Genomic DNA, 25,848 nt, shown 5'->3' with positions numbered 1-25,848 from the left:
TTTCAATCACCATGTATAAGAATATGCTCCAAAATTGTTTTGTATTGGTTATATTGTATTTGTTGTCTAGGTGTTTTTATTTATTACTGTATAATATTTGTAATATGTATTATACTTTATTATGAGTATATATTTTATATACATATGTATGTATGTTTTGTACAGGTTAACTACCCATTATTTATATTTCTGCTGTTTCCACACCATCGTTGTCTGTAAGAGATTGCCTCGTGTGTTAAGACCGCTAATTTTACTCTTTTGTTTTTTATTATGAAACAATTTAAATGTATCCTAGCGTGTGCAATAAGGAATATAAAATAAAATAATATAAATAAACATTATTGTCATAAAAAAAACATCCCAAACCATTTCTCCGACGTATAAAACACGGTATCAAATTAAAAATCAATTAAAAATGACGCATGTCCGCAATAAGCCATGAAATAGCATATTTCTAACATATTAGCTTAGTATGTTATCTGTTTTAATTGGATAAAGGAGTTGATAAAGTTTAAATTCAATTTATAATGGCTGCAATGATTTTAAGAATAATAACATATACATGTTTATTAATTATATGTAAGTGATTAATATATATGTAGTCTGTTGAAGAAAATTATAAGTTTTTTTGTTGTGGCATCATCATCATCACCCAGCCGTGGGACGTCTACAACTGGACATCATCTAACGTCTACCAAGGACCTTAAAAAATCATCTGTCCACCTCTGTGAAGATTTCCTTCCATTTGCCTCATAACACATTGGTCTCCCGGACGGCGTATAAGCCTGTTGCGTGTTCCAGAAAGTCCAGCTGGACAGGTGTTCAGACGTTCACGGGGCACGGGAGATACTGTGAGTGCCTGTATAGGTTCAAGCTCAAGGAGAGTCCCTCCTGCATCTGTATCCTGAAGGTGGACTAGACCGTGGTACAACATCAATGCCAGTGGACCTGTGTTTAGAGGACTCCGCTTTGATTCCATGGTTGAGATGGGGAAGTGGATCGAAGAAGGTAGCATCGGCTCCCTCATGGGGGACGACACATGTCGCCCTATAATCCTAGAATTCTCCAAAAAAGTAGCACAATATACAATAAAAAAGAACAGTAAGTCAAAAAGTGTCAAGCAAGATACCAAGCTAGTCAAGAATAAAGCAATACAGGTTTAGTAAATAAGAAAAGATAATAAAATAACTATATTAGTTTAAAAATAAAACCAGAAATAATAGAGTTAAAACTGTGGTCTAGGAACGAATACACGGGAGACGATTTGAATGTAAACAGAGAAAGAGATTGAGGCGACGCACACGCACACGCGCACACACACGCACACGCGCACGCACACGCTCACACTAGCGAAGAAAGAGCAGGAGCGGAGGAAGCTGGCGTGAACAGCCACTTTACCAGAGAAAACTGCAACTAAATCCCCCCGCGAAGTAATGCCTAGCGGCTATGCCGTGGGGACCAGGGATACTGATGAGAGAGGATTGTTTTTAGTCGGTATTGACGCCTAGATCGAGTCCGACATACGGGGCACCAACATCAGGCCCTATGATACGTAAACGTATTTTTAAACCTCTTCGAAAAAAACACACACGCACACACACATGCACAGGCACACACACATGCACGCACAGAGAGAGAGAGAGAGAGAGAGATTGGTTGTAGGCCTTCGTCTGGTTGAGACATCGAAGGACAGAAGGATGACGTCATCGAAATATATTCTGAAGGAAAATTTTAATTTTCGAACTTCTTTGAGTATATCCACACAAGCAACAACGAGCTGTTTATATTCGCAAAAAAAGATACGAGTGTGAAGTGGATCTGAAGAAAGTGGTGGAAAATGTTACCAGACTTCCTAATGGCAGATAAATAATGCCGCCGCAAATTCTTAGATTATTGCAGAAGAATTATCAAAGAGGTTATACACAAAAAAGAAAGAGAAAAAATCAAAATAAAAATTGTAAAGTAAAGATATCAAACTACGTGACAAAGGAAGACAGGCGATTCGTGTAAGTAATGTGAATGAAAGGAAGGGAACAAAAGAAAATAGCAATAGTCATTGTGAAGGATGAGAGACGAGGACGAAAATAAAATAGTAACAAATAAAATAAATATTGCTAAATAACATCCCTGTTCCAAATATGGGGGAACATTGCAATGGCAAGCGACAATAGAACGCACTTCGAGGAACGCCACAACAGGACAAAGATTATATAGGTTGTTCTCAAAAGAGGTCTTATTTGTATCCATAGTAGCCAAGTTTTTAAATAAAAAATGTCATCTTAGGAAGGCTACATTTGATTTTAGTGTCTATATATATCAAATTGAGCTCTTTTATCATTTTTATCTACACGTAAATATTCCTAATTGTTCTTCTTCTTCTTGAAGTGCCTCTCCAACTAGTGGAGGTTGGCTATCAGCTTCCTGCTCTCTTCCTTATTTTTGGTTCTGCGTAATAGCTCAGCAGCGCTGGCGATTCCGGTCCACTCTCTAATGTTACGAAGCCACGACTTCTTTCTCCTACCAACCTTCTTTTTACCAGCGACCTTTCCCATCATGATAAGTTGAAGGAGATTGTATCGTCGTCCTAATTGTTAAATAAGAAAAAATAATTAATTAATTAAATAAATCTCTTCAATTATTGCAGTGACTATAGATTGGGTGCAGTGTTTATCAATCGACCCGAAAGATGCTGGAATAATAGAACATATAAATGAAGATATATCACCATTCGATTATGAAATAGAGTCTAATAGGAGAAGTGGTAAGAGAAACAGCGGCAGAAATGTATTCAGCTCGGAGTTCAAAGACTTAATATCGAAGACTGGAAACCAAGAACCACTGCTATACGATATAGACGATGAAGAACTACGAATAGATTTCGAGGAACAGTGAATAGAATAGAGTGGGTTGCTTTATAAATATTTTGACTTTTATTTATACTCTCTCTGCTCCGGTAGATTTTGTACTATATAAAGTCTCTAAACATTTATTAGAGTCGGGACATAGTTTACCGCGCGGTCATTCCTATGACGTGCTGCATACCTGTAGCAAAGGATTGCGGATGGACGTGTTGGAACGGTTAGAAATAAGACACGCGGGTATTGGAACTATATTTAACTAGCAAGTCAATGTTTCCTTCTCTCCATTATCACAAATTTGCCGGGGGACTCGGTCGTGGCACTGGTCTATTACATGAAATCGCAAATATAACTCACGCGTAAGAGAGGGTATATTAAAAATAGATCACGTGATCTGTCACGTGACTTAGAGTGGTAGTGGGGGAGGAGGTGGCATATAAATCACAAAGCGGCGACGGACTGAGCTCATTATTATTCAGATTGTAACAATTAGCGTTTGGTGAAGCATCTGACGTAGAATTTTTCTTTTAGTTCATTAGCTCGCGGATTTCGGATCCGCGAGCCCTGAGTCCGATGAAGCTGTTAAAGCCAAAACGGCTAACAGCACACATCCACATTCGAATATAGCCATAGAACTGAGCTCACTCTGTGTTTGGCACTAATCGGTGTAACATAACTCTTGAAGATGCCCCGTGGAGGGGTCAAACACGTGTTGAGTGGTTTAACGGTGGCAATTGTGTAATTCGCATTGTTTGCCGCATACGCATTTATCAGCGGGCTGGCGGGCGGTGCACTTTGTTGCACGACTACCACTGCATGTGCGGAAGTGGCTAAATATTGGTCTTTTTCTTACTTAGGATGGACTTACGCAAGGTAACGCCTGATTCCATTAAATATATAAAGTTAATTAGCCTTTCGTAATTCAATAGAAAAATAAAACAACTTTCAGAAAACAATTTATTTATTAATTTAACAAAAGCGAGGTTTTATAATGTAGAAAATATTGTTATGATACTCTAAGACTTGCGGACATATATCTAATATATAAAATTCTCGTGTCACGGTGTTCGAACTTGAAGTCCTCTGAAACGGCTTGACCGATTTTTACCAAATTTTATATGCGTATTTAGTAGGTCTGAGAATCGGCTACTATCTATTTTTCATACCCCTAAGTGATAAGGGTTGTTCACCCTTAACATATTTTTTTTTATTTTTTTGACGAAATTTTTTGTTTTTATTTTTTTATGATACAACATACAAAAATACATACAACCCTAAATTTTCACCCCTCTACAATCAACCCTTATTTTTAAATTGAAAATTAAAAATATTTTTTTTGCAAAACAACGTTTGCGGGATCAACTAGTAATTATATAGGATTGCCACTGAACAAACAAGTTACTCATTAGCAACAGCGTCCTCTGCTTACCGTAGCACAACACTGCGATCGCCAACCCGCCTGCCAGACGTGGCGATTACGGTATATCCTTCCAGAGATATCTTTGGGAAAGACCTATACCTTGCAATGGACATATATAACAAAATATATAAATAATAATTTTATTAAAAACAATAAAAATAGCTTCGTACATAACTTTTGTTACAAAGCGCGAGTTACAGAACCCTCTAAACAATAAACGCTGAACCCTATGATCAAGAAGTGCCGCAAACACGCCTGACTTTGAAGTTATTTATATATTATTGTGTACGGTTCTCGGAAATTCTAACCAAGTACTATCTCGAACTTACTAGAACCTTCTCCGTAGTATAAATAGGTGTACTCCCCATGTCGACAGTTCAATGTTTGCTTTTCGAGTTAAAAGATTAAGATCTACGATCAGTGATACAAAGTGACTATTTGGTAAGTTATTTGGACAATGATTTTTTGAGCGTAGTTAAGCGTAGTTAGGACTAAGCGAAAGTTTACTTTGTGTTGAAGTAGGGTGACCATCTGGGTTGCGAATAAAGGACTCCTTGTGAACCAATGGTGTTTCATTTCGAGTCAGAACCCACAGTACGTAACAATATGTTACATCAATAATTAAAAAATAATATATACTCTTTTGTGGGCAACTGTACACTGTATTTATCTGTATTACACGCCTGTATAATATCGATCATAAATTTAACTTGTGAACAATAATTTTCCAACCCGCTGAGCTATGTTGAAAGCTGTCAATTGTCTCCGGATCTCCTAATCTCTGATTCGAGGTTCAAGCTCAAGAAGGACCCATCGTGCTTCTGTGAACCGGGCGTGAACCAGACCGTGATCCACCCTGTGGCCCGGTGTCCCGCATTCGGGGGACTCTGGCTCGAATTCGAGTGCCGGTCTAGCGTAAAAATCAGGGAGGAGTCAATAGCCTCCCTGATAAGCGAAAAAGAGACCAAAAATTCATTCATCACCCTCTGTAAAAAAATTATAAATAATGCTATAGAAAGAAATAAAAAGTAGATATTGCAAATAAATAGATAATAAAGACAAAATAAAAGCAAAATAATATATAATACTGTGATATAAAATAATAATGTAATTTAAGAAAATGTAAAAAGAAATGAGGAATGAATGAAAGGTGATACAGAGCAAAAGGGAAAGACAGTAGAATTGTGGAATGAAAGAATAGACCGAAAGACAATGTGAAGTATGAAAGAAGGGAAAGAAAATAATAAAATTTCTGTGAAAAATTAAATAAATTTGTCCAAAAAGTCCCTGTCCCACAAAAGATAGGGGGTACGAGGGGCCCCCAATAGCGGGGGCTATAAAAAAATCTCTGATTCGACCTCATGGAGAAACCCACGCATGACACCGTGGTTTGTTAATCGACTGTGATCTTATTGATGATGCCTGAAGTGAGAGACCACTTGTAACTGCCGTAATTCATCACCGCTAACATACATGGGTCATCGACCTTTGTCCTAAGATACTGTGACGTTTATTAGAACGCATACAAACTGAATTTTTATGAACGCATCTATTTTTCTACCCTCTCTTTACACTCTAAATTTGAAGTATACAAAATGTATCCCTGATAAAAAAAGAGTGATTTATATGTTTCGAACTTGAGATATATATCACTCTTGTACATCTTTAACTCATTTAGCGCAGTGCGGCTCAGAGAGATAATAAGGCAGCTAACACTATAAATATCCTTTATATCTTCGGCTCTTTTAGCTCAGACTTAGAACTCGGTAAGACGGAATAAAACGTGTGAAATATTCCTATTAAGCATTTCATGTCTTTGTCATGAAGCACAACAAAGATAAACGCGCGCGCGTGATTTCGTCGTTCCGAAAATCCGTAGTTTACATTTTTAATACAAACATTCAATAGCTATCCGTCTCTATTTTACGTATAAATTGCTATATAAGCCCATCTCTGTCTAACTCTGGACAACCCATTACTCGTTATAAGTATGAAGACACAGAGAAACAATTGCAACGCGCGCGCTGGAGAGTGATTTTATCTTTTGCAAAGATATATATTTCTTGTCTTTATCTCGCGAGCTATATCTCTACTGTATCTCTCTCTCTCTCTCTCTGACTCGCTGCAATACCAACTTGACGCGTCCCTTTGACCTCTATAGCAACAAAAGATTTAAGGTAACTCGGTTAGAGATTTTTAAGATGTGATATTTTATTATGCTTAACACGTTCACTGCGGTTTGAGGTCGATTCAGCCTCATGGTAGACTTTGCACTGGTGCGGCGCGTAAAACTCGTGTTTTCTCTCTAGTGCGGCGGCTGTTTACACTCAACCGTATGAGGTATGACAAAGACAAATATAGCTTTCTTTATGTCTGCGAAGCATTGACTCAATATTGTAAAAAAATATTGATGGACATGAGGCAGAAAAGGCCTCAACCTAGGAAGTTCAGCTTGAGGCTGATTCGACCTCAGCCGCACCAGCTGAAAGTTCTTCAAAATTGGGCCCGCAGTGAACGTGTTAAACCATCCGTTAAGTGTCTTCCTTACATTGAATTACTTACTACAAGTCGAAGGGCCTGTACCAACAACCATCTCAAGGCTTTAGCTCCTAAAAATTGCCACGATATCCGGTCTAGCTTTGCTCACATGCAGTGACTTCCCAAGATCTTGATCATGTTATCCGTCCATCCGGAATATAGTGTGAAGAAAAAAAAGAAGAATGAATGAAAGATATTGTGAAGGGAAACAAGAGAAATGAATGGTAGATATTGTGAAGAGAAACAAGAGAAATGAATGGAAGATATTGTGAAGGGAAAAAAGAGAAATGAATGGAATATATTATGAAGGGAAACAAGAGAAATGAATGGAAGATATTGTGAAGGGAAACAAGAGAAATGAATGGAATATAGTGTGAAGAGAAAAAAGAGAAATTAATGGAAGATATTGTGAAGGGAAACAAGAGAAACGAATGGAATATAGTGTGAAGGGAAACAACAGAAATGAATGTAAGATATTGTGAAGGGAAACAAGAGAAATGAATGGAATATATTGTGTAATCTAGTGAGGGGAATACTATCGTAGTGTCTACCGGAACGTGGTCGGTATTACGTAAGTCACTACGTCGGTAACTTTGTCTCTTCTGCGGATTTCCTCGATTCTCCTCCTCCGATCTCCCAGCGGAACCTCCCCCTTCCTCCCCCTAGAGTTCTCTGGGCTTAATGTCATCCACCCCCTTCTCATAGGGCCATATACATCCACGTTTAGGACACAAAACTTTTTACTTACATTAATTTATTACTCACTGGTAAATGTTTTTTATTCATTATTTACATAATTATCTGTAATTTATTATATGTAAACGTCTAATATTGTACCGTGAATAAAACTGTCGAAACGCAATTGCACACTGTACTACCTTTCAGCTTTGTCTGACATGAGTTCACGGAGCGGAAGGGTCTGTGAACAATAACAATTGCACAGGGATCAGTGGTTTTTAAATAGGCTTCGATTACAAACCTCTCTTTTTCTTTCATTCAATGCAAAACTATGATTAAAGATTCCGCACTAATTATAATCCTAGTGCTATTTCTATCTTACTCTTTTATTTAATGATTACGGAAAATTTTTAATTTAAAATTCGAATTCTGCCACCGGACATCTTGTATTGTTCCCAATTATATAATTCGAATGTTATTCTGCTAATAAACTAATCGAAAGATGATTTACCGTGAAATAGGCTCAATTTAAAATTTAATTACGCATCAACTGACTGTACTTTAGTCATCGATTGTTCTCGAATGTTTTACAGGCTTCATCAGAGGTTCATCTTACACGATGAACTGTAACATGTTATTTATTTGTTTATTCGTTTTACTTTGTAAGTAATTAATTTACGTAAATTAATTCTTCCTACGGCCAATCACGTGTCAAAAAGTATTTTAGCGCGCTCTCTTTCGCTCGATGTGTATAAAGAATTATGTTTCTGTACGATTCCCCTTTTTGGTCGCCGACGATGACGTAATATACAATACCCGGCGATAAATATTGCACATCGATCTTTGGAAAGAGACAATCGGCTAATTTCGGATTTGTAGAACGTTATCTCTGTCGCACGAAATACGACTGACAAAACGTCACATAGGTAGTGTGGGACAGAGAAACTAGCATACTAGACTAAAAAGTAAGGTTACTTTTCCTTAGACGATTAATCTGATAAATTTATCAACAGGTTGTTGCTTTAAGAAGACGAGATTAAGGTTCAAGGAAGACGCTCGTGGTTCATTCAGTGCAGATCTTCAGATGGTAGTCAGGTCAAAGAGCCTGGAACATCTGTGATATACGGAGTTGGAACACGTGTTGTGATATCAAAGAATATACAAGTGAATGTGTACCGCATTTTATGTTAAATAATGTGTAATAAATAAGAATATATTGTAATGATAATATAGTAAATAAAAGAGTATTAAAATCGTAATGCAAATTATTAAAATTAATTATTGTTTTAATTATTAATTATCTGTCCCTGCAGAATTTTCGCTAAAAAGTTATTTGCCTATCGTAAACTAAAATAAAAAAAATGTAACATTTTTTTATTTAGTAAATACTTTATACAGGCGATAGGAAATAGTAGTGTAAAAACTATAAAACTTTTTTTTGACAATTTAGCTATAAATACATCTTGATATAATTATATATATATATATATATATATATATATATATATATATATATATATATATATATATATACATAACTATAACCAAAAACCCTGTATATAGTATTCACATATGGTTGGTTGGTGTGCTATATTAACGCCATGTAGGAATAATTTAACTTTAAGCATAGACAACAATGCAATAATCTCAAATATGAATATAACTTCTTTACAAAAAACACTTCCTGTACTGTTACTGTCTTTCTAAATCAACTAAAATGGCTGCCTATCTGACAGCAGTCAATACAATACGTGAGGCGAAGCATCTAACGATGATTTTTTTAAATTGCTCTCAGATTTCGGATCTGCGAGCCCTGAGTCTAAGTTGTAAAAGCCAAAACCGCTAACATTGTCCAGGATCAATCAAATATAGCCACATAGGAAAAAACACTTCGCTCCTCAAGCAATCAGCTACTTACTGTCTCTCCCATCATAATAAATTTAGTCACTCCTTCACAATACAATCTATTCTTCTCTGGAAAACACTTCCTCAATATAAGGATGATTAGGAATTGTTGCACATACCAATGCTGTTGCCTAACAAACTGATTGAATCATCACAATAATTGGATTTTATTTTATTTATATGTATAGTATATGTAGATATTTCAATAAATATCTATACCTTAGTATACACCTATCCCCCGATTTACACAGTAGATACGTTCCTGCGAAAAACGTGTAAATCGAAAATTAAAAATTTTCAAGCCAAAACCGTGTAAATCGAAAAGCTTGCAGAAAATGCATAATTTTGCTATTTAACAGTTGTGAATTTTTTCAATATTTTTAAGTGTACACAGAAATAAAAATAAAATGCATTGACAAGTCAAAATATTTAATATATTACGAAAATACTGTTTTTTTTATTTATAATAATCTAATTTATGCACTCACTTGTAATTTACGAATATGGAAAATTAAATCTTTCTGAAACTGTGAAACTTTCACTCAAATACTATTATATTTTTCGTAGATAAAACTTAATTTTATGCAAAGAAATATAGAGTGTGCGTGTGCAGCAAGTCAGCACATAAGCTCGGGATTCCCCGTGAGATGTGTACACAGCACACGTGTTCAATCACAGTAGCATTTAGTTGAGTGCGATAGAAACAAATAAAAACTCATTTGGAAAACCGTGTAAAAGCGAAAACGTGTAAAACAAGTACCGTGTAAATCGAGGGATAGGTGTATTTACATATAATTGCATTAATAAGTGTTCAATAAAACAAAAAAAAATTAATAACTTTTTATTAAAATTCAGTATAACATATAAAATATAAGCTCATGTAATGGATCAATAAACCGGAAAGTTCTTGTCCACTGTCTCTGCCCACGCGTGGAGCCCACCAACCAAATCTTTCACGAGACCCCTGCTGTCTTCACTTATGAGATCTAACACCAGTTTCGCTGCAAGTTGGGAATCATTCCCACGCCTACATACAAAAGTAACTGAAAAGTGAAAAATATAATAAATTTTACAGGTTGATTGGTTATAGAAGAGTCTAGAATGATAATAGAGATAAAACAAGTATGTAATAATAAAAATGAAAAAAAAAGGCTCAATTATAAATATGTTTAAGGCTTTTTTGTTTAGAAATAAATTCTCGGAAGCATTTTTAACTAAAATATTTTACGCTAAATAAGTATGGAAGCTGGTACAATCATAAATTAAAAGATACATTTAGACCCTTTTTTAAATCTCTTAATTCTAGCAGTGGACGTGTTGAGTCTAAAATTATGAGGATAATGCTAATAAAAGTTCAATATTGAATATTTATATGGTATACTTCCCACAAGTATCTTATTTTAGTTAGGACAGAGAACTTATTTATTTCTAAACTATTTCACACACATATTAGTAGATTTTTAAAGCACAATTTCCTCCACTACGTTATTTTCCTTAAATTTAAAGCACTTGTTGTTCAATATAAATAAAAATTATAATTTCATACGTTGACATCCATCGTTGACAATATTTGACAGCTCGTTAACTTTTTCGCCGCGAAACTTTTCTATCGGATAGTTGACAGCGCCATCTATGCGACACATGTCAAACTCCGCCTCGTTGCGCACGTCCACCAACAGATGGCGCTTATCTTCATTTACATCATGGCGTCCCTTCAGCAATTCGTCCAACTGCGTGGCAGTGATACGATTTTTTGGCGGGAGAATGTGTAGATCTAAGTCCTGTGATTAGAAAAACAATATTTTGTTCATTTTCATAAATTGAAATTTACATCTTTGTTTTTTATGTTTTAAAAGTGAGTTTTTGTGAAAAATCTTAAAAGATTCCCTACAGGATTATTGGTTATATAAGTAAAGGCTTTCAATTTGTGGATGTAAGTAATTTTCTGTCAATTAAAACATTGATTTTAGATAGGGTGTACTATCTAAAATCAATGTTTTCAGTAATAATAAATAACATAATGATAATATAGTATAAAAAAGCGTATTTAAAATTCGAATTACTATATATTAAAATAAATTATGAAGTAATTGTACTTTCACATTCCAATACAAAAAATAAATAATTTAAAATCATGAATTTATACAGAATAATTAAAAGTTCTTTGAAGGGTTTGTGTCAAGTGAATTAATTATCACATTTAAGACAATTTATAGAAATTTATTTTCAATTCTAATTCCAAATATAATAAAGTTGTAAGAGTATTTTAAATTGTAATTACGTACAATATTATATTATGAAAGAATTTAATTACTAAATATTGTCTTTTGAAAACGCTTAATATATTATATACACATTGATACTGTCTATACCTATAGACTATTCCATAGGTTTGTACCGGGACAGTACCTCCCACTAGTGGACATAAGGTATTCGTTTTATTTCCTTTTCAGACGATAGACGCCCACTGCAAAGTATAGGCCTCCTCTAAATCGCCACTCGAAAACTATTGTCCCAACGGCCATTTCACACCACCTCCTGCCACTTTGTACACGCCATTCTTTAATCAATGTCGGTAATATTGGTTATTCTGCGGATACCCTCATTATTTATTTAAATTTAATTTTAACTAACATATGCAGTTACGTTGAAATCAATTCTATTATTATTCTAAAATGAATTGTCATAAAATTAAATGAAATAAAATGGACACACATTTTTATATTATTTTTATTTCACCACTGCTCGTCGTAATAATAATTAACTGCCATCAAACCATTGCACATGGCAACACCTTTATCGCCGCACAAGCTTGGCAACACATTGTGTTGGCTGACCAGGTCACATATATCCGTTTCGTTCTTCGGCTTGAATATCCTTATGTTCTTGGCGCTGACCACGTTTGAGAATGTCTTCCTGGACGCCGGAACAATTCCTTTACTCTTCATATCCCTGACGTACGTGTTGTACAATTGGTAAAGATTTTTAATATTATCCAAATTTATATACTGTACGTCGCTGCAAAATTGACATTTCGGTGGACTTTTTGGTAAATTGTCGATGTACGAATTGACATTTAGAGACTTTATTGGCATTTTTGGTATTTTCGGCTTCTCCCCCACCAACCAGCATCTTACCATCGCTTCCTTTATGCCAAGAGTATTCAAAAACATCACCCTGCATACCGCTAATCTCTCACCTTTCAATTGAAGATGATATAGCTTCGTATCTCCTTTCCTAGAGACTGTACCTTTGTGTTTTAATCTTCTTCTCTTAGGCGGGACTGCGTCTACTAGAGATCTAACATAATTCTTTTTTCCCTTCCAGTCTAATTCGTTCCAGAAATACTGGAACATCTCATTTCTACTCTCATCCGGTATGCTAGAACAATGTCTATAAGTTCCTTTTGCGCAAAACTCTGATTTGCAACGACTACCCATTCTTCTTTCAGACTTTGGTACATCTTGTACCCATTTCTTCTTTTCTCCTTCTGGGATGCTTGCGGTACGGAATCCATAATAGCTTCTGCCTGTCATACGTTTTTCTTTCTCCTCTTGCCGCCGCTGGGATTTGAGACGACCATCTTGTTTCTTCTGGAAGATAATATCTTCAATTACTTCAGAACAATTCACAGCTGTTTATGAACTACCACACACTTTTACTAAATAGTTAAATATACTATTTTTATATGACTGCCTGTTATGGAAGGCAAGACTAAATATTTTTTAAAGAAAATAGAGACATTTCATATAACACTTGTTGGGTCGTACATCCGAAACCCGCACGTATACAAGATATTGTGACGGAAAAAAGAGAAATGAATGAAATATAGTGTGAAGGGAAAAAAGAGAAATGATTAGAAGATTGTAGGAAAAGAAGAGAAATGAATGGAAGATATTGTGAAGGGAAAAAAGAGAAATGAATTGAAGATATTGTTAAGGGAAAAAAGAGAAATGAAGGGAACATATTGTGACAGGAAAAAAGAGAAATTAAAAAGAGTTCACTTCTTTTTTAAGAGAGGAGTATGACAACAACATTTCAGTGAAAAATAGCTCCTGCTCTGCCATGGCAGGGAAGAACGAGAGGCTCCCATCAAACATGAGTCAAAAAATAAAAAATACAGGGTGATGTTTTAAATTAGAGTTTTTAAATACCTCAGATAAAAACTAAAGAGATTTTATAAGAAGATTTACGTTTATAATATAGTAAACGTATAGAAACTTATTTTAATAATATCGCTGAGGTATGTAACATCTAAACAGACACATTCCTTGAATCTAGATTCTCGTCAAAACTGTCTGGAAAACACCTGTGGGGGTCATAGTTTTGCGTGTTGTTCGTCATCGATTTATTAGCCAGTGGTTTGAGATTTAGGATCCAGGGCGACCACGGAATATCTCTTCCATATTAAAAACTTCGTTTCTACTGTTATAAAGCACGAGTTACAGAACCCTCTAAACAATAAACAACCCTGGGATCAAAAACACGAGTGACCTTGAAGTTATTTGTAGATTTTTGTGTACGGTTCTCGGAAATTCTAACCGAGTACTATTTCGACCTTACTAGAACCTTCTCCGTAGTATAAATATGTGTTCTCCCCATGTCGACAGTTCAGTGTTGTTTTTTCGAGTTATAAGATTAAGATCTACGATCAGTGATACAAAGTGACTATTTGGTAAGTTATTTGTACAGTGATTTCTTGAGCAATTTGGAAGCGTAGTTTGGACTGAGCGAAAGTATACTTTGTGTTGAAGTAGGGTGACCATCTGATTTGTGAATAAAGGACTCCTTGTGAACCAGTGGCGTTTCATTTGGAGTCGGAACCCACAGTACGTAACACACAGTACATAATATGTATTAGATTTCGTGTCTTATTGGAACTAAATCCTGATATTATAGGTTTCAAAATTATACTCTAGTGGAAAGAAAAAAATTAACTAAAATCCAACGCATTTTTGGCTATAAGAACAATTAAATAATGGTTAAAAAGAGCCGAGCTTACATTAAGGACCTTACTAACTAGGACACTGCGAAGAACTCTTCAAAAGAAGCCAACAAGAAAATGGCATTAGTCAATTACAAATAATGTTGCCCGGGAATCGAATGCGCGACTTACGATAGGCGATACGACGCGTCTGGATATATGGTCGAAAGACATTTGACCGACAGATATTAAGAATTATACTCAAAAAACTCGCATATGCTAAATTGTCGAAGTCAGTTTGGTCTTGTATGTGCGGAATGTACTCTCGATTGTACATCTGTCTGCACAATTTGTACTTTCGGTCCTACATCTGCCAGCGCAATGTACTTTCAGTCCTAAATATGTCTGCAATGTACTTTTGGTCTTACATATATCTATGCCATGTACTTTTGGTTGTACATTTGTCTGCACAATGTACTTTCGATTGTACATCCGCCTGCGCAATGTACTTCCTATCATACATCTGTCTGCGCAATGTACTTTCGGTCTTACATTTGTCTACGTCATGTACTTTTAATCGCATATTTGTCTCGTCCTTACATCTGTCTGAGCGATATCCTCTCGGTCTTGTGTAAATTGCCGAAACGTCAGTTCGGTTTGGTGTCTGTCTGTACAATGTCCTGTTGATCATGTATTTGTCTGTCAATACGTCGGTATAATAAGGTACCCCATCCCAAGCAGCAGTTATGTGCAAAATCCGATAAGCAGTTAAAAAATGAATTCTTCTATATTACCTTCTCTTTCGCCTGAGTTCTGCAGAAGATTTCGTAGTCCACTAGAGTAGTTATGGTCGGTGTCTCGGAACAGACCTCGCAGGAAAGGTTCTTCGGGCGTAGTTTCACTGCGAAATTAAATACCTTTATATATAAGGTGTCAAATGTAACTTCAGACGACGCCAATAGATGGCGCTGGTAGTATGTTACCTCACGCTATCATTTCTCGTCATATATGTATTACTATTCGTTGTATATATATTTCAATGACTGTATGGAAGACTACACTCATCTACACATGATATGGCGGCCGCGTGCGTCTTACCCGCGTTCAAGCGAGGACGGTCCGGAGAGACCCGTATCTCTCCCGATCGCCGAGTAGTCCTCGCTTCGTGCTACATACTCAACACCCCACTCATTACACTATACACCTACACGGTTATAGCTCTCCGCGTGTAGACGTCTTCGTCGAACTGAGGTACAATAGCGTAAAATTTTTAGTCCGTGGACCTCTGTTTCCACGGGCTCAATTTCGATGAGGCTGTACAAAGCCTAGACCGGCTATGAGCACAACATCTAATACATGGAAGACTATAGCGATAGTTATAACAGTTGTTTTCTTATAATGTCATATTAGGCATATACCAAATATTGTGATTTTTTTTAAAAAAATTCTTACGAATATAAGAGCAGTGCAAAGCAAGCAGTACTATCCTAGTGGCACAGAACTTAAATCTTCAATCATAGGTCATGGGTTTGATTTTCGGAATAACAATATTACATAATTCACACTTTTTGTATTAATTATATAGGATTGCCACCGCTCACAAACAAGTTCCACGTGGATAGTTTTTTTTGATCCAAACGCGTCGAACTTGGTATGTTGACTCATTTACATGGTTTATATTATAATGCATATATAAAACATTGTTAAATTTCAAGTGCAAAAAATAGTTTATGGCCGGCTATTACGGCTTCAAGACGACGGTAACTTACTACTATACTATACTATAATGTTAAAATAATCGACGAATCAAAAGCACATGTAAATGCCTATTTGAATAAAGATGTTTGAATTTGGAACATCCCATTCAACACTTACCAGTTCTAAACGTGATATCCTCTCCGTCAAAGATCAACAATCTCTCCACCAGCAATTTCTCGTGGGGATGTCCAACGATCAGCTTCATCGCCTCCAAAGCTTGCAAGGCACCTACGGGAACCAAAGTGCGGTCAGCACAAAAAAAATTCCCCTGCAAGACCTAGGCCTCCCCTTAGACTGGTCTTGGGCTGCCCGCATCCAGCGACCTTGACCATGTCGCGTCTACCATCTCGTGGTCATCCTAAACGACCACTTCAGACGAGCAATTCTTCGAGATTCGGTGACCTTGGTTCTTCTCCCAACATAACTCTCTCCATTGCCTCTTGGCTGACCTTGACCAGATTACCAGATGATGAGACCCATCGTAAGCCACCACATCTCGGATACGTCATCGCTTGCAACACACATTGGTCAATCATCTTCATCTTCACACAAATCTAAGTTCTGGTATTTATTCATTCGTATTAAATACGTAAGAAAAGGACCAATATTTAGCCACTTCCGCACATGCAGTGGTAGTCGTGCAATAAAATGCACCGCCCGCCAGCCCGCTGATAAATGCGTATGCGGGAAACAATGCGAATCACACAACCGCCACCGCCAAATTTCTCAACACGTGTTTCACCCCTCCACGGGGCATCTTCAGGAGTTATGTTACACCGATTAGTGCCAAACACAGAGTCTAAATACGTCATGAGGTGATAGAAAAACCCAATTCGACGGAAAAAGAACCATGATCAACATAATTCGGTTAGTAAACTAGTCAATGGCATTCGGTGTGTATACTTTGGAAATAATTTCGCGTAAATATAAACTTCATTTTGAGACAACGTAAAATCTCTCACCAATGACTCCTGGAACTGGTCCAGCCACGCCGTTAGATGAACAGCTACCCACTGTCTCCGGCGGCGGTGGCTTTGGAAATAGACATCGGTAGCAAGGTCCTTGGTAACTGAAATTCTAAAAATATAATCAAAATTATAGGAATGCTATTGTTGATTGTTAATGAGACGATTGTTTAAGTGTTATGGTGATGAAGGAGGTTATGCTCGGTGCTACGTGATCAGAAATGAGTAGATCTGAAGTAGAACCAAAGCTACCGCTAGCTTGAATAATTGCTCGTCTGAACTGGCAGTGGGCGTGGCCTAAAGGTATTCGAGTGGCGATCACGAGCCAGTAGTTTCGGCGTGGGTAGACCCTGACTAGGTAAACAGACAGAGGGTTAGAGTTATCTAAAGAGAGAAATCTCTGGATGCTGGCAGCGTAAGATCATCGAGACCATCTTCGGGGGAGGCCAGTAGATTCGTCGTGGTTAGGCCCCCCACTAATTAAGACTAAAATAAAGTAAATAAATAAAATAAGTCTACTGACGACATAGTTAAGTTTACGAGAAGCGTAAAATCGTGGCGATTTTTTGGACCTGTTCTTTGTTTAATGAAATCAGGCGTTACCTCGCGGAAGTCCATCCTAAGTAAGAAAAGGACCAATATTTAGCCACTCCCGCACATGCAGTGGTAGTCGTGCAATGAAATGCACCGCCCGCCAGCCCGCCGATAAATGCGTATGCGGCAAACAATGCGAATCACACAACCGCCACCACCAAATTACTCAACACGTGTTTCACCCCTCCACGGGGCATCTTCAGGAGTTATGTTACACCGATTAGTGCCAAACACAGAGTCACTCTGAGAAGTGGCTAAATATTGGTCCTTTTCTTGCTGTACTTTATGGGTGTTCCTTCACTGAAATAAAGTTGATTTAGGTTTAAGGTCTTTGGAAGACTGTGACTATAGGCTGGTCTCCAGGCTCCATTCGATTGACAGTCCTACTCAGTCCCACCTATATCATTAAGTTGATCGATGACTTAGTCAAGGTCGCTGAAGTCAATGCGATCAGACCAAGATTGGTGATTGGTGATAGTGAGGATATTTGGGGGAGGCCTATACCCACCAATGGGAGTCTATTGACATGGTGATAAATGAGTTACAATACCTTTTCATTAACGTTCCTTTCAGCTCTGTAACCGTACACGGTAAGCTGACCTTCCATTTTTAAAGCGCTTCCCGATATCAATGGTATCTGTGGAAATAATTAAAAAAATATTTTCATATAAATTAAACTTGCAACTAATGGTTACTAAACTTAAAATGAAATCCGATCTGTTAACAGCCAGTTAGAAACTAAACAGTTGCTCTTTTTAAATAATATACATCATATATATGTGTCAACAAAGCAAATGCTAAAATATAGCGATAAACTAAAAACTATTGAATGCTATAATAAGATTTATTTAATAATATCCTTTTAATTTTATATTTATAACTAACAAAAGGAATGTCTAAGATATCTTTTGAAGCATTATTATATATGTACACGCAGAACAGTGAAGATTTTGGTAATATATTCTATCACTATATAATACTATACCAAGTAAACACGGGTTATGTTTATAGTGTTGAGTTTTAGCTCAGCGGTTATTGTAACTTGCAATAGCAGGTCACTGGTTCAATTCCCAGGACACAGTCTTATAAAATTCACACTGTGCAATAATTATATAGGATAACCACTGTTCACAATCATGTTTTCAGATGATGGAAGAATACCACATACTACGATCGCCAAGCAGTTCCAAACGTGGCGATTATGGTATATCCCTCCCATAGATATCTTTGAGGGAGGCTTGCAATGAAGGTATATGCGCTAAAACAACTATAGTTAATATCTATCTGTTTACTTACTAATAAGTTCGATAGATGAAAAAGAACAATGAATAAAGTTCACTATTAAACGATTTGATTTGAAATTTAGCGCAGTACAGATAGAAAGAGATAGAAACTGATTTTAGCCAGAGATAAACATTAAATATCGTAAATACGATTTTACGACAAAGCGAAGGAATATAATACAAGTCTTATTACGTTGCAAATGAGTTGAAAATCGCGGCAGCAAGCAGCGTGCGTCCAGCGCCCGAGCGGCGGCCGGAGATAGCCGAAGTTGACCGATGCGCCGGCGCAGGCAATAAGCGCTCGCGTGCGGCAGATGTCTATAGGAGAGATTACACCCCTCCTGCTGAACCTGATAGATGTTCTTACCTTAACTATAGCGCAGAGGTCGTTAAGGAGATATCTGGTTGGAAGGTTGTCACTGCAGTCCAGGATCAAGTCATATTGGGACGCTATCTCCAAAGCGTTAGTAGAATCCAACTGTATGTTATACGGTGTGATCTTGATATGTGAATTAATGCTGAAATACATACAGTTGGGTTATTTAGTTTCTCAAGACTTTAATCTATGACGACATGATTTCATCAAAGCATAGACTTCTAAAAAACGAAACCTTGACCAAGTCTTCGGTCCACTTAATGGAGGAAGATGAATCAGAAAACATGGAATGAAATGGTATGACAAATGAAACGTGGAAAGTAAGAAAAAGAATGAAAGAACATAAGATGAACGGATGTAGAGTGCCGATATAAAATAAGATGTGAAAAAAAATATTAAACGAAAAGTAGTGATCCTAGTCTTCCACAAGATAGGAGAACGAGAGGTGCCTAATAACGGGGGTTCTAAAAAATGGGGGAAGATGGGGGTTGTTACCCACCAGAGCAATAATACAGAAGTACAATTGGCGGTGTTACTGCATGCTGCGAGTTCTTACATACATTGACTTCTCATTAGAAACTGTGTGAAGGCTCAAATTGCGACACTTACACTCAAAAAATAGTATCCCAGCAGTGGGAAAACATCTAAGAAATTTACTGATACTTTTATCATATTACTTATATATCTCTCGTCAACATTATCATTCCAATCGCAAGACGTCCACAGCTTGACTAATATTCAGGATTAATAGGCTTTCTCTTAGATTTTCATTAGGACCATATTGAAGCAGAATCCTGGGTTTTCAGACAACCATAAAAAGGTTTATCTACTTTGTGAGTGGACGGTTCTACACTAAGACAAGTCTCATCTAAAATCCTATTATTATCCTATCATTCGACACCTAGAAAAGTGGTCAGTGATGAGAGCATTATCATCATCATTGTATTCGTAGGCCATTTACATTGTTTTTTTTTTTGGAATGCTAAGGGCCAAGAACTTTTGGCTGTACAAACTCTGTAATAATAGCTAGTGAATTTAAAAAAAAAACAATATCATCTTACCTCCTCAATGTAGTCGCAGCGGATTCAGCTTTACTTTTGTTCTGGTCACACTCTCCGTGCAATATCTGTCTGTGCACATTGGTCAGGTCCACATTATCATAATCCACTATACCGATCTCACCTGGGAATTGAATAATTAAAAAAAAAAAAAACTTTTGCAACGCATTCATCTTCCTTGACTAATTGATCTAAAAAAATATTCTAAAGTGGAGATAATCCAGGATTTATTCCGCAATAGAGTAAATGGTTCAAGTTTCACAGGTCGGCCCTGCTTTACAATGAACGGATCAGGTGGAGAAATAATATCTCTTGAAGCTATTCAGGCAATGTACCTTGAAAAATAATGAAGATGGAAGGTGAGAAGGAGCGTGCATCAACCTCCATGTCCTCAACTCCTATACCAAGAACATATAATGAAGCTGAAAGTTTCTCTTCCTATACAATATCTCAGATCTGGACTCTGGTAATCTCGCAGCTCCATACCAGGATGCCCGTGATCATTGAAAATTATTCTAAATTGATAATGGCCATCATAATTTCATCCAAAAAATGACCACTGCTGGGTATAAGCGTCCAAAAAATTCCAAAAAAATGATAAGAGATGTACACCCAACATATTTTAATGACCTTAACATGGTCTTTTGTATATATGTGTGTGTGTGTGTGTGTGTACATATGTGTATAGTAATGTATTGCTTTGTATGTTTACTTGTACATACAGTACACGGCGAAAAACATTGCACATCGACCTTTGGAAAGAGACAATCGGCTAATTTCGGCTTCGTAGAGCACTATTTCATATATATATATATATATATATAACAACTAGAGTAGATAAATTTACACATCTGAAATCATTTTTTTATTTTTCCTCTTGTATATGTATCTAAATTATTTTTCTTAGATTATTATCTAGGTTATTTTTCTATTTCTTGTAGTTATTTGATGTATAATAAAGTTTAAATGACAAAGGTCGCCTGTCCTTCCATGTGGAAGCCCTATACTGCACTCGCCAGTCTATACTCCAGAACCTTTAGACCTCTGTTCCACTTGTTCAGTGCTAGTTCATCTTGCCAATCCTCTGAGCTATGCCGAATACTTCCGTTCTAGTACGAATCTCTTCATTTCTCTTTTAGAACTTAGATCCTACATATACTCCTAATGGCACTGGAAACTTAAAATTCTGTTCTATGGACTATGGGTTACCTTATAACTTACCAACTCCAGCACCTGCCAAGTATACTGCAGCGGGGCAGCCTAATCCACCAGCACCCACCACCAACACTTTAGCTGCACAAAGCTTCTCCTGACCCTGGACTCCAATATCGGGAAGCAAGATTTGTCGACTGTATCTGAAATATATAATTTTCGCTATTGTAAATCATCATAGATAAAGATATTGAGTGGTGACCACAGAAATTAACCGATATAGCCCTGCTGATTGGCAACTGGAAGTAACGTGTAGTCGCTGAGTCCTTAAAGCTTTGGGATAGAGACCACAACCTTGTCAAGGCCATCCGAAGATGGCAGATGTAAACCACTTTCCCTCCGTCTTATTAGAAAACAATGGGAAAACCTATGTCCAGATGTGGACTTTCTATGGCTAAAATAATCATGATGAGAACATATGCCCACGACTAACTATGGTCGAATTGAACTGTGGTATCCCAGAAGTATGACTGCAGATTGAGACTTGCAAACAAAGGTTGCAGGTTCAATTCCCAAGACACAGTCCTATATATATTCACAATAAAGAACATATAGATATGATAGGATATATTGGGAGAGTGGTAAGTCTAGTTTGATTTCCGGAGGCAGTTTTATATAATTCACACTATGCATTAATTATATAGGACTGCTTTCCAAACAAGTATCCTGAAGATGGGCAGCAGAGTCCTCTGTCTACCATAATACTGTACTACGATCGCCAACTTGCGCCTGCCAAGTGTGGCCATTAAGGTGTATCACCCCGTTGATTTCTTTGGGGAATGTCTATGCTTTACAGCAGAGTTCCCCAAACTTTTTTGTGTCGTAGACCCCTTGCCATGTTTTTCCGTGTTGGGTAGACCCCTACTTACCTGATATTGATTTCCTGTAAATTTATAACTGTAGTGAAGTTTAGTGTTAAAAACTTAAAGTAAAAACACATATTAATTTATACATTTATTAATTGAATTTAAACTAACTACTCAAAATAAAATTTTGTATCTGTTATGTAAAATATATGTAGCATTAAATAAACATAAAATAAACTACAAATAAAATAACATAAGCAATAGGTCAATATTTTTAGTGAGAAGGATGAACCTGATGCTTTAATAATAAATTATCAACATTTGGCGTCAATTTTGTAAGGATTAATCTTAAATCTCCTCGGCTAATGATGTCCAGTCTGTTTCTTTTTTTTGTTAGGAGTTTGGTAACAGCGCTGAACCCCCTTTCCACTAGGTATGACAATGGAAAGGAAATTAATTTTTTTTTACTATATAGGTACTTTTATAAATAATGTTAATGTTTTGATATTATAAGATAGTATGACGTAAGTCAATAGGTACTATCAGTGTATGTGTTGAGATCCACTATCGTGGACCCCATTTTCATTTCATGGACCTCCAAAATTTTTTTCGCTGTCGTAGACCCCTTGCTGGTGGTCATAGACCCCTAGGGGTCAATATAGACCACTTTGGAAATCACTACCATACAGTGACATTGGTGTATGCGATTAAGAAATTTTTCAAATGTACTGAACCATCATGAATCTCTGGAACCATAATGATTAGATTCTTGAAATTTAAAAGTAATATTCCTTTTGTCCTGTAGAGGTCAGCTAAGAAGAGATTTTACTAGATTATTACACGCAAGGTGGGTTGAGGTTGTTCATTAAGTTTGAGAAGCAGGCGAGAGACTTGTTTACCGTCTAATTTTGCATTAAATATTAAGGTGTTTGCTATAAAATCCAGATTAAACAAACAGTGTATATACAAGGCACCATGAAACTGGCTACACTAAAGTTTCACCTGCAAAAAGTTTCTTATTCATTTGTAAAAAAAAAAAAACAGATTTTTTAATAAAATACCGCAAAACATGATTAAACTACTATTTACAAAATTGAAAACATATAAAGTTAAATAGACTGAAAGGGCTTATTACCCAATAAACGAATTAAATGTTAAGAATTCTTAGCAATAATATCTCCTATTATTTTAAATGAGGCAATATTTGAAAAAGTGTATATAAATATGTATTGTTGAACTTTATTATAAGATGTATTGCTGTGGAGGTTCTTCCTTGCTTCTTCTCCACAACTATAACACCTTGCAAAACAGAGTAGAGTCAAAAATTAAATAGATATGAAAATATAATTACTTGATGCTCAATAAGAGTTCTATTAAAAGTTCCAATGATGAAAATATTAATTTTGTCTTATCTTATCCTGAAGTATGAAGGATTTTTCAAATATTAATAACATTTAGGAACTTGTTGGAAAAACCAGTTTGAGATTTGTTATAGACTCTTAATTAGATCAGAAAGTGTTCATAACGGTCATAGCTTTAAGTTAAAGGATGCCATTATAGGGGAGATCAATCTGAGTCAAGTTTCTATCAAATTCCGGTCTTCAATATATATAGAAGTGATTTACCTCTCAATAGCCCATTTAGGTAGCTTATCTCCATACTGCGCTTTGACACCATTTATTTCATTTTGCTGCCAACTTGCCGAATTCTCTTGCGGTCTATTCTGTATCTGAAAACATGAGCAACATAATAATATATACATATTTTTTAATTACATAACTTTTTTTTCTCCCATACCATGTTAGTCATCAGAGTGAGCAGATGTGTTGGATTTTAATTAACAATTAAAGTACATTTCCCATTTGAAATATATCTTGTGTTTAATTGGTGCTTTATTAAAAGTAATATATGTTGGCTAGGGTTACTTTCCTGTTTTCCTTTATATGCTATTGGCTATAATTTCCTGAGGGACATTAACGTCATTTCTGTGTATTTGATTGTCATTTGGTAACTCATTATGTACTTGGAAGACTTTGTATACTAGATGGCAAAACATTGTAGATAACAAAGGTGAATATACTATTGATAAGAAAAAAAAACTTGTTCAAAATGTAGTCGTGTAAATTTAACTTAAGAAAGTGACATTACTTTCCGGTTGCCCTATTAATTACATGATCTATTTATTTTTAAAGATATCCTGGTTTGTTATAGCCAATATTTAAATACTAAAGATTGCTAAAAAAAAACAGTTGCTGTCTAATAAATTTTAGCAACATTATTGATGTGCAATAATTTTAAATCTTATTTAAAAAATAGTGACAGACACATGACAACTACAATACATAAAAATAAACTCATAACTCCTAAATTTTATCTTTAAAAAGTTATGAAGTAAGTCTGGGTGTATGCATACATAATAAAGTTCCGAAACATATCTCAGACTTTCTTATTAAAGCAGCTAGATGCAGCCCAAGAGTTGACTGTTTACTTCTTCTTCTTTACTTGGTTTATTATTTATGCTTTGTTACTTCAATTCTAGTTGCTAAACCCCCTTTGGATAATTATATTAAATGTAAAATAACTTTTCGTTGGCAGAAAGACGAAATTGGTTCAAAATTTTTTTACTCATTAACAAAGTATATGGTAATGAAATATGCTGGAGTAGAAGTATAAACATAAATTAAAATTGTAAAACAAAATTTTTTTGGCAATAATTATTTTAAATTAGTGATATTCACAAAAGGTACTATTAAGCAATTGATTTCATAATTTAGTTGTACTAAATTGAACAAATAGTACTTTAATAAATCAGGCTCTAGTGATAAAAAAGTAAGATAATATTGGCCATTCGATTATATTTTTGTATAGTTCAGAAAAGAAAACATACCGGCATCCAATTCTTTTTCATTTCATATAACTCGCTTTCCTTCTCTTCTAAAGTTTTACGCAGTTCACTTATTTCCTTCTCTAATATTGCTATACGATCCATGTTTACCTATTATTTAATTTGATTTGTTATTATTTACAATAATAAATATTGCTTTAACTATTTATACACTTAATATAAAATAAAAAATAATATGTTTTGACATTTGTTATTTTATCTAACAGCTGATCATACAGCCGTAGGTAACAGACAGTATAGATATTTAAGCAAATTTTGAACATAATATCTTGCTAATAATATATGCTAAAACTTTCTAAAAATTTACATTGAAAAACGAACGTATGATTTAATATTTACTTACAAATACCTCATATTATCAGTCCCATGTTGTGTGCTTATTATATTAAATATCAAAATTATTACTTCTTTACTTTACAACTATATTAGTAATTATTTATATCAAGAAATCGTGCTAATTACTCTCTATTTTTAAATAATACTCCTTATATGTTTATTAATTGTGTATTTATAAGTTTTATATACGGAATGTACTCAGCAATATTCTTATAAGTTTCTTTTCTAATGA

At 35.7% G+C, this 25,848-nt stretch overlaps 1 protein-coding gene across 1 annotated transcript; it reads right to left on the bottom strand.

Annotated features, from left to right (window-relative positions):
- Window positions 1-10,229: 10,229 nt before the first annotated feature.
- On the bottom strand, window positions 10,230-25,460 carry Uba4 (Ubiquitin-like activating enzyme 4). Its single transcript, XM_068771137.1, has 11 exons — window positions 25,263-25,460; window positions 24,001-24,104; window positions 21,579-21,712; window positions 20,361-20,481; window positions 19,291-19,441; window positions 18,191-18,277; window positions 17,044-17,158; window positions 16,199-16,309; window positions 15,118-15,224; window positions 10,946-11,180; window positions 10,230-10,442 (listed from the first exon to the last, which is right to left on the bottom strand). The coding sequence occupies exons 1-11, from the start codon at window positions 25,362-25,364 to the stop codon at window positions 10,288-10,290; spliced, it is 1,422 nt and encodes a 473-aa protein (XP_068627238.1). The 5' UTR covers window positions 25,365-25,460; the 3' UTR covers window positions 10,230-10,287.
- Window positions 25,461-25,848: the final 388 nt, after the last annotated feature.

The sequence above is a fragment of the Battus philenor genome, unplaced genomic scaffold (assembly GCF_028537555.1).
Source record: "Battus philenor isolate CCGP_79_NKW_IND1 unplaced genomic scaffold, ilBatPhil1.0.hap1 SCAF_30, whole genome shotgun sequence".
NCBI classification, from domain to species: Eukaryota; Metazoa; Arthropoda; class Insecta; order Lepidoptera; family Papilionidae; genus Battus; species Battus philenor.
The sequence above is the reverse complement of the archived record's forward strand: the minus strand, read 5'-3'. Positions and strand labels throughout refer to the sequence as shown.

Excerpts from the sequence above, each read along its gene's own strand:
- Uba4 (XM_068771137.1), bottom strand. The coding sequence starts at position 25,364 with ATGGATCGTATAGCAATATTAGAGAAGGAAATAAGTGAACTGCGTAAA. Across the intron at positions 15,225-16,198 it reads GGATATCACGTTTAGAACTG|TGAAACTACGCCCGAAGAAC; the intron begins GTAAGTGTTGAA and ends TTAATTTCGCAG. Across the intron at positions 10,443-10,945 it reads TGTCAACGATGGATGTCAAC|TTACTTTTGTATGTAGGCGT; the intron begins GTATGAAATTAT and ends TTCACTTTTCAG.